The sequence below is a fragment of the Prunus dulcis genome, chromosome 6 (assembly GCF_902201215.1).
Source record: "Prunus dulcis chromosome 6, ALMONDv2, whole genome shotgun sequence".
Taxonomy (NCBI): Eukaryota; Viridiplantae; Streptophyta; class Magnoliopsida; order Rosales; family Rosaceae; genus Prunus; species Prunus dulcis.
Window position 1 is genome coordinate 20,746,660 of NC_047655.1, and position 10,034 is coordinate 20,756,693.

The window sequence follows — 10,034 nt, forward strand, 5'->3', positions numbered from 1 at the left end:
GATCTTAGTGTGTATTTAACTACAAGCTACTGCGACTCTAATTTTGCGTTGTTAAGTAAATTTGTATTATTTGTGGCTCTATTTCTCATCATATCATGGTTGTAGGATTTTATTCTTATGATTATGGTATGGCCCACACCATGATTCGGGAATATTCTTTATTTTGGAATCTGGTCGTGACATTTTGGTATCAAAGCCCAAGTATTAGATTCTTTGGGCAGAACTTATGAAATTATGCAAAGGAATTGAAAATAGGCTTGATTTTTGTAGTTGTAACAATTTAGGTTTTGAGGGTCTTTATAGATTTTTGAGTAGTTAACTGTATATATGAGTTTGTAAATTTCCAACAAATCATGTATGAAATTGAAAAATGCCTATTAGTTTGAAGGGTTTCATGTAGTTAACCGTATATATTAACTTACAAAGTGAAGCCACCAAATATTCCAAAGATATAAATTTTACATAACCAAAAAAAAAAAAAAGTGTTAAAAAATTAAAATAGGCAAAATGAATTGGTTGGAATACTTATTAGTGATTTGTTTCATCATAGTAATTAATCAATTTTTTGGCTTATAACTAAACAAGTATACAAACCTAATATGCTTTAGATTCTAGTGTAGGCATCAATATTGTTGTCATTGCCACAACTATATACAGCTTTCATACCTAGTGTTTAAAAATTTGTAACTTCATGAAAACCTAGTGTTTAGATTCTAACTCCATTTTCAAAATTTATAGGGAAAACCTTTTGAAGTTTACACTTCATGAAAAAATGTGTAAAAGACGTGCAAATTATAACTTTTAGGTTTTTTCAAGGGCCATCATTGAAAATTATATATTAATATATATGGCCGAATTCATATAACCGTATTTATTACAAAAGTTTTAAATCATTAGATTAGCACATTTCTAATGACTGTGATTGGATCTCACAATTATGTCTTATTATTAGTTTGTGAATTATATTGTCTTGACACAAATCTCATTACCATTTGCTTCTAATTAATTGTTGTATTTGAAATCCCTAATCACTTCATCAAGTAAAGACCGCGTCTTGCAAATCTAGTGTTTGTTTTGTTTAATCTAAACAGATAATTGATAGTGTGGTGTTATATGGAATCAAAATCTTTGTTAGTTTGTTGTCCTTTTGAGATTGATATTTTAGGTATGATGTTAATGTCTTTGATTGTATTGTTGAAATTTATCTAATGAAATTTATATTTGATCCAAAAAAGAAAAAAAAAAACCTTGTTGAACTATGCTTTTCTCTACATTCCATTTAATTTAATTCTATCTTGTTATATGGTTTATGTGAAAATGTTTGGTATCAATCGATTTGGGGTGATTTTTCACTGGGTTGAAATTGTTCATTGTTCACATGTGTGTTTTGTTTACTTTGACAATCAATTGATACCAAACATTTTGGGATTGATACTTTAGATATCATGTTGATGTCTTTGATTGTATTATTAAAATTTATTTAATGAAGTTTATATTTGATTAAAAAAGCAAAAAAAAAAAAAAAAAAAACCCTTTTTGAACTTGCTTTTCTCTGCATTCCATTAATTTGATTCTGTCTTGTTATATTTAATTGGTTTATGTGAACAAAAATGTTTGGTATCAATCGATTTGGGGTGATTTTTCACAGGTATAATAATTAGTTACATGAAGTTTACGGAAGATTTTTGACACAAAAAGCTAATTGTGATCTTTTTTGGCAATGCTTGGAGAAGGTACCGACTGTAAAGTAAAACGAGCATGGGCGTTTGAATTGGTACTTATATCTTCCATGCCACACATGATATGCATCTGTAAGGTTGCAGTGCATGGACGTTTCCTTGTTTACTCTAGCTGTGTTAGTCTTTCCATTACGATAACTTAATTACCTAAAACATGATGGAATTATGAAATAGCAGAAATAATAAATACTGATCAATGAAACGAGGCACGGTGGAGTAAGGTTTACCAGCCCAACATGGTAAACAAGGACACAAAGACTGCATATAAAGTAGGGGCCCATTTCATGCTAAAAATGCTGGATAAAAAATCATTGTGTTGAACTTATTGAATCGATGCGCAATTTGCATGTATTACTTATTTTATATGGCTATTTTAATATTGAAGGTAAATCATGGAAACAAATTAAAAGTCCTTGATTTTAGCCATTGTAACTCTTAAATTTTGAATTTGACTTTTAATCTACATAACCAAAAGGTCAAAATGAAGAAGAACAGAGATTTACATGTCCAAAACATGCACGAGCATAAATATAAAATGTGTTACCTTTTATATGCATATCCACCAATGATGTGGCTTACTGTATTGCTCGCTTTGCACTACATATTGGTTTAAGTAACCTCCAAATTTATTACTGATGTTTTGTTTGAGGATTGTAATGAGTAGTTTATTACGTGTATGTTTTTGGAGGGATGATGGGTGCTCGATCAGGGACAACGTTCCTTTTTTCACTTGTGGTTGAGAAGGTAGGCTACATAGCCCGATTATACTTGTGATCATCATATCAATAAAAATACTATCATGTTGCTTTAAAAAAAAGATTAGATAAAGACTTCTAATTTTAGTCATGTATGAATAGTTGAGTCCTTAATTACAAATCTTATTGGAGAAGCTCCTGTTTTTATAATCTCTTTCCTAAACATAGTTTCCTTTTATTTAATGTATAATCATATCGTACGATGATTTTTTTTAGCTAAAAAATAATAATAATAATAATTACCTTTGGGCCCAAAACAGATTCATTGGCCCAAAGGTATAATCATGTCTTGGACTTGAAACGTTTTGAAACCACAGCCAGAGCCCAAGATTGATGTGGTGTTCGTTTAGCCTCTTAGTCAATACTTAACAGTATCCACAAAATGATTCCAATAACATCATCCCACGTGTCAAATCACATTAATCAAACTCTAAATTTACTAGTCGCTTTTACTTTAGGCTGCTCTCACACCCACCTGAGCTCCACCTCCAGCTGACCCTCCAGCTGCTACAGCTCTCCAGGAACCAGTCCAGTTCTTCAAACAGCAAACATGGCAAAGCCCAAATACTCCCATCTTTCTCTTTCTCTCCTCCTCTTCATCACCATCATCACTTCATCTCCACTGTCACTTGCATCACGACTGTCCAATTTCCCCTCCTCCAGATGGGCCCCACGCTTCCTGGGCAAGTTCTCAAGCTCTTCACCACCAAAGCAACCTCAACCACCGAAACGACAACAACAGCAACCACAAATCCGATACGAAACACGATATTTCGCTCAGCGTCTTGACCATTTCAGCTTCTCGGATTCCCCGAGGTTCCAACAGCGGTACCTTATCAACACCGAGCACTGGGTGGGCCCACAGCGACTGGGCCCCATCTTCTTCTACTGCGGCAACGAAGGTGACATCGAATGGTTCGCCGAAAACACCGGCTTCGTCTGGGAAGTCGCCCCCCAATTTGGCGCTATGATCCTCTTTCCCGAAGTAAGTTTATGTTTGGTTCCCAAGAAAATTACAAAAGAAAAGAAAGTCAGAGACCAAAAATTAATTTGCTTTCTGAATTTGGCAGCACCGGTACTATGGAGAGTCCATGCCGTATGGGAGTAAAGACGAGGCGTATAAGAATGCCAGTACGCTGTCGTTTCTCACTGCCGAGCAAGCCCTCGCTGATTTTGCCGTATTAATCACGGAGCTCAAGCGAAATTTGCGGGCGGAAGGTTGCCCCGTCGTGCTCTTCGGTGGATCCTATGGCGGAAGTAAGTAAATTTGTAATGCTCTGTTTTGGTGAAAGTTACTGTTATTTTGGATTTTGTTGAAATTATAAAAATGTGTGATATATTCATTCAATTGCATTAATTGTGTAGAATTAGCACAAATAGGCAAATGGTCTCTTTGGTGGGATGTCATTTTCATGCTTTGATTTTGAAAACAGTGTTAGCAGCCTGGATGAGGCTTAAGTATCCTCACATTGCAATTGGTGCACTTGCTTCTTCGGCGCCAATTCTTCAATTTGAAGATATTGTGCCACCAGAAACGTTTTACGATATCGTTTCTAATGGTTTCAGGGTAACTTGTGTTTTTCTTTTCCCTTATTTTTCATGATATATGTGTTTTTGGTGACGAATTATAACCTCCATCTTATATCCCTAGCGCGAAAGCAGCAGCTGCTTTAACACTATAAAAGAGTCCTGGGATACATTGGTAACCGAGGGTAAGAAGCAAAATGGCCTTCGCCAGCTGACAAAAACTTTCCATTTATGTCGGTAAGGAATCTGTGCAATTTACTGCATTTGCTTTTATCCTCCTAGTGGTGAATGAAAATGGTCTTTCTTCACTGGCCACTGAGTTTCAGCTGATCAAAGCCATTTTTCAGGGAACTAAATAGTACCAATGATCTTGCAAATTGGTTGGAGTCCGCGTATAGTTATTTAGCAATGGTGAACTACCCATATGCTGCTGAATTTGTAATGCCTTTGCCAGGACACCCGATAAAAGAGGTTAGTTGGTCATTTTCTCGCAGCACAGACATGATTTCGTAGTGAGTATACTAGAAACCTATTATTTGCCAGCCACTCCGAAATGTGCAAAGGCAATTTTTTATATATTATTAATCCAGGAAAGGAAAATTCGGTGCATCCAAGTTCCTTTTTTCCGCATACCTGGGTGTCTTCTGCATATCTATTTCAAGTATAATATTCTGTCTCAAATAATGTAGAAAGTTAGGTTCTGTGCTATTTATTTCTGTTTTGATGATTAAATAATTTCTCTCATTGGTTTATGTTTTCTTCAACTGCAACGCCATGACAAAAAAAAAGTTTTTTCCAATTAAGTTGTTTGCCAATAATTGCCACTTCCAGTATAGTCTGTCGCTAGCTTTTGTTATTTGTATCTTATCTTAGGAATTAAGACCAGAAATTAGTCTTCCCTTTTGGGGTTGTGCTGCTTTTGAATAAATGTCTAGCAAGATTTCTGCAATGGTTTTTGCTTCTGCTGCAAATCAAAAAGTCATTTAGCTCTTGTAGTAGGTTTGCAGAAAGATTGATGGTTGTCCTGATGGGACTAGCACACTGGAGCGCATATTTGAAGGTGTAAGCATATTCTACAATTACACTGGACAAGCTAAATGCTTTGAGCTGGAAGATGATTCCGACGTTGGCACGGATGGGTGGAATTGGCAGGTCTATCAGTGTTACAGTGATAGTATTTTCTTTTTTAAATTAACATACGGTTGAAATTTAGTACTCATAAATTCCTGTAATAGAATGTCTTCTGTTATTTCCTTTCTTTTATACAGGCTTGCACAGAGATGGTTATGCCCATGGCTAGTAGCCGGGATGCAAGCATGTTTCAAACCTATGATTATAATCTCTCTTCTTTTCAAGAGGAGTGCTGGAAGGATCACAATGTGAAACCAAGGCCTACATGGATCACAACAGAATTTGGCGGACATGTAAGAGGATGATGTATTATGAATTTATTTATCCTTTCCACTTCAAAGTATATTTTCATTTGATCATTTGATCAACCCTGTTGCTAAATATTAATTACTTGGTGTGAAATAGTGTCTATGTGTACTCGTTCATTGCATAATGATCTTATCTCTCCCCCTTATTCATCCTATCTTTTCCTTGGGTTGATAGTTGATAGTGTTTGGTAGACATCCTATTCTTACATCACATAATTATCTTAGTTTATTGTGTAACCTCCTATGAGTTAATAGAGGATGATTTTTCTTTTCAAAATAAATCTGCTGCAATGTTACTGGTCTGGCATTATATTTTGATCAAAATAAATTTGAACACTTTGGGTATAATTTAGATTACTTATTGTCACTTACCATGCAAGAGAAACCTTTAACCTCCGATCTCCTAGTGTTTATTGACCTCCGATCTTATAGTGTTTCAAAGTAGTTGTTTTCACATCTATTACAACTTCAATCTTTGAAATCTCGAAATTGAACATTTGAAGCAACTACTTCCTAGAATGTGGGTAACAACAGCATGTACCTCTAGCTACTTTTTCCTATTCATTGGTGCTGACATAATCATATGATTCATACCTTCTCAAATTGTATAGTTTGATACTGATACTCTTGGGCATTAAATTTGAAGGATATTAAGGCCACCTTGAAATCGTTTGGAAGCAATATCATTTTCTCCAATGGCTTATTGGATCCATGGAGTGGTGGCAGGTAACCATTCTTTTTATTTGATTCAACAACTATTGCCATCAAAAGTTCATTATTTGAGTTCTAATGGCTGTTAATGATATCTATCACAGTGTCCTGCAGAATGTATCAGAAACTATCGTTGCTCTTGTTGCCGAAGAAGGTATCTTCTACTCTAAACAGTTGGAGCCAACCATGTATCTGTTTTATAGTTGTCATCTGAGAGCAGAGCACTTAGAAAAATAAAAAAATTGCTTGGAAGCCATTAACTGCTCATTTATTTTGTTTTTTGATTATCAGGTGCCCACCACATAGATTTGCGTTTCTCAAAGAAAGAAGATCCTGAATGGTTGGTAGAGCAAAGGGCAACTGAAATTAAGCTGATAGAAGGGTGGTTAGAGAAATTCTATCAAGAAAGGAAATCAAGTTTTGACATGTAGGGGTCTCTAAATTTGAATGTGTAAATTCTCAGCCCTCGTTTTTTGTGTGTTTGCACGGCTACCACCACCAAATTTACAACACTTGGGTGTATATATTGAATCCTCTTTCAAAGGATGCTCTCATTTTAAGAAATGGAAGGACAACTTTGCTGAATTTCGACCAACCCCAAACAGATGTATTGCAGGTTTGAGTATATGTGCTTCTAGTTGTTGAATCGGGGTTAATCATTTTGGGTGGTTCGTGATTCTCCCCAAATCAATTCAACATGTTGTTGCATTTGGTTACCAGAGAAGATTTATTCATATTCTGCACGTCGTTGCTTTGTACTTTTGTTTGTTTATCAATAAAAATATATCGGTATTCTACATTTGTAGAAATATTTTATATGCTAAGCGCATTTTTCATATTTAATATGAAAAGTCCCACTCACTTAAGGACTTAAAAGTAAATATATGTGGGGACCAAATTTATCTTAGCCATATGATTATATTAAGTTAGATCCAACAGTTGAAACTATTTGACATATTAAAAGGCCAAACCCGTTCGAAAAGTTTCTCCTGAGAAACCCATATTTCGGTTTCCCTCATCTTCCATTTTTCTCTAATTCATGATTAGCTCAACTCTGCTTTGTTCGAATGGTAACATGAAAAAATTTCTTTTTCCTTTTAGAAAATTGATGAGTTTTTCTTGATGTCAAGGTTTGAAAATGAAGAAGGGAAGTTGGCTCAGAGTAAGAGAACTGTACGTCCTCCTAGGCCGAAAAGGATTTTGGCTAGATCTGGCGAAAAAAAAGCCCAATTCTAGATTTGTTCGGTTCTAAATTACGGATGAAGGAAGCAACTTTACCCACAAACTAAAACCCCTAACAATTAAGAAACAACATTGCAAGTTAAGATAATGTACTTCAACCAAGTTTAGAGATGATTTTTCACACAAACAGTTAAATTTTGTCCCTTCATAGATTGCTCTGATTTGATACTAATAAAGTAGAAATTGCGAGGTCATTTTAATTGATACTTATAATGTCCGTATCACGTATAATATGGTTCAGTGATGTTACAAGTCTTGAAATCCTTGATGTTGACTCTTGCCACAGTAGTCTTTCCATTTCTATTATAGAAATCTGCAAAACAGAATGCTTGAATAGCACAAACATGAAGAACATTAGCCTTTGCGTTTCTATCGTAGAAATCTTTGAAAATAATTAACAATTCCATTAGATTAGTTAGAATATCGTTTTATCAACAATTAATAAAAAAAAATGCAAATTATGTATTACATATATACAAACTGTGATACGTAGAATTAAATAATTAAGCATGTCATAGATATTGTGAGGATGTGACACAGTATAACTTGTATTATTAATATAATATTGATTGATATATATTATACTCTAAAAGTGAGAAAATCTAAACTCCATATGCATCGTCCTTTCATATTATAACACGTAGATGATTTTTATACCACGCAACCGTAATACCATACAATAATTTCTCCGCGGCCAAGGTTTGCCGCCTAATTTTGTATCCCCATGACCTAATAAAACTGGACTTAATTGAGAAACATAATTACGTTAATTTGTTATAACTCACTAATGTTGTTAAACAAATTTGCTAAATCTTGACAGAACGTAAACCAATACGCAGGCTCATTCAGATATGTCTTCTCCTTATTAACAAATGATCAGTTATTCCGTTATCTCTCATTGTTGCACACATCCCATTTTCAAGCACCTTGAGAGGCTTCTGATCAGCTTATTTATACAATACGCAAACCCCTGCAAGGAGCACCATTAATTCCAAAAGAACAAGAAGCTCAATGGGAAGCGTAGCGAAGTTCTTATTAGCTTTTCTATGCATCAACATATGGCTGCAAGCCACAGAAGCTCTTCGTTTTCCATTCCGTGTCCAAACCGCAAACGCACATGACTTTTTGAGGGTTCACAACAATGCACGAAATCAAATAGGGCTTCCGCCATTGGAGTGGGACGAAAAGCTGGCAGAATTTGCTCGGCAGTACGTCAACCTGAGAGCGGCTTCAGGGTGCGTGATGATCCACTCGAACGGGCCCTACGGCGAAAACATCTTCTGGGGCGGCGGGAAGCAGCTGTGGGGAGGGAGGTTCGCGGTGAAGTCGTGGTCTCATGAGAAGAAGTTTTATAATCACAAGACCAATAGTTGCATCCCTGGGCAGATGTGTGGGCATTATACGCAGATTGTGTGGAAGGACACAAAGCGTGTGGGCTGTGCTCGTGCTGCATGCACAAATGGAGGAGGGCAGCTCATCATATGCAACTATGATCCTCCAGGGAATTGGCTTGGAGAGAAGCCCTATTAGACGTGATTACGATTTGCATGCAGTTCAACTTATAATTAATTGGGTTAATTATTGTGTCATTACCAATAATCTTTTAAGAGTTAATTATTACAAGGAGATGATTGAGATGGTGTGCTTTGTGTATGAGATCTTTGCACTTCCATTGCTAGGAAAAATGAATAATAATATGTAAAAAAGTTTACGAAGAAATCAAAATTGGCCTCACAATCGAAGTGCCGAATAAAACAACAATTATATATTGCCATGCTTGTAGTACTATATATATTCACAATTCAATTAGTGGTTCTGCTGTGAACAAAGGGCAGCAGATTCTAGAGGCAGAAATAAAATCCTGGGTTTTATTTTTTGGTATCTTGAGCTATGTTGTGGATAGAGGAATCATAAATCTCACTGTTGAAATATATCATCCAGCTGCTGTGATTGATGGACCAGATTGGCAATTGTGATGTTCACCATATTTACAGAGTGATGTTTTTGTGTTTATACTAAAAATCTATTTTAGTTCAATTTTAGTCCTTTCCGTCAATTTTTTATTATTAAAATTATTAAATAATTCATTTATGTTTGATAAATATATAAATATAGTTATTTTAATATTTTATAAAATTATTTTTAATAATAAAATAAGGTCATTTAAAAGAAACAAACAGCCCAACACCACGAGAAATTATAGAATATTATATGGTACTCCAGCACCACACCTCCCACTGCCCCCACTCCCTCCACAACACAACCCTTCCCCTTCGCCAATTGCAACCCATACCCAGTCGCCACTTTGAAATCCCAATGCACCGGAACCAAAATTCAAAATAGCAAACACAAAATAATTATGGGAAGAGGTAGAAATGTGGTTTTGGGTGGGGATTGGTGGTTGGGGTGATGGCTGACCCATCTTCCCCAATGCCTCAATCGCTCCCTTCCTTTTTTCATTTTTGTATTTTAAAATATTATTGTTATAAATATATATATTAGCCTCTTTGCACAGACTTCCGCGCCTGCGAGAGGCTTTTTTTTTTTTTAAATTTAATTTATTTTAGAATTAAAAACGATAATAGGTAGTTGTGTTCTATAAAAATAGGATCCATTATCTT

At 35.4% G+C, this 10,034-nt stretch overlaps 2 protein-coding genes across 2 annotated transcripts; both read left to right on the forward strand.

The window, feature by feature from the left end:
- Positions 1–2,903: 2,903 nt before the first annotated feature.
- LOC117632660 (lysosomal Pro-X carboxypeptidase) lies at positions 2,904–6,970 on the forward strand. The gene is made up of 10 exons (XM_034366205.1): positions 2,904–3,479; positions 3,565–3,751; positions 3,928–4,061; positions 4,146–4,258; positions 4,369–4,492; positions 5,021–5,173; positions 5,290–5,445; positions 6,107–6,186; positions 6,276–6,325; positions 6,463–6,970. The coding sequence occupies exons 1-10, from the start codon at positions 3,045–3,047 to the stop codon at positions 6,600–6,602; spliced, it is 1,572 nt and encodes a 523-aa protein (XP_034222096.1). The 5' UTR covers positions 2,904–3,044; the 3' UTR covers positions 6,603–6,970.
- A 1,229-nt stretch (positions 6,971–8,199) lies between these two features.
- On the forward strand, positions 8,200–9,179 carry LOC117631982 (pathogenesis-related protein 1-like). The gene has a single exon (XM_034365341.1). The coding sequence runs from the start codon at positions 8,425–8,427 to the stop codon at positions 8,941–8,943; it is 519 nt and encodes a 172-aa protein (XP_034221232.1). The 5' UTR covers positions 8,200–8,424; the 3' UTR covers positions 8,944–9,179.
- Positions 9,180–10,034: the final 855 nt, after the last annotated feature.

What these genes read in the sequence shown, in the direction of transcription:
- LOC117632660 (XM_034366205.1), top strand. Translation starts at nt 3,045, where the DNA reads ATGGCAAAGCCCAAATACTCCCATCTTTCTCTTTCTCTCCTCCTCTTC. An exon ending in CGGTGGATCCTATGGCGGAA is followed by an intron (nt 3,752 to 3,927) that starts GTAAGTAAATTT and finishes TTTTGAAAACAG; the next exon opens with TGTTAGCAGCCTGGATGAGG. An exon ending in CAACAGAATTTGGCGGACAT is followed by an intron (nt 5,446 to 6,106) that starts GTAAGAGGATGA and finishes TTAAATTTGAAG; the next exon opens with GATATTAAGGCCACCTTGAA.
- LOC117631982 (XM_034365341.1), top strand. Translation starts at nt 8,425, where the DNA reads ATGGGAAGCGTAGCGAAGTTCTTATTAGCTTTTCTATGCATCAACATA.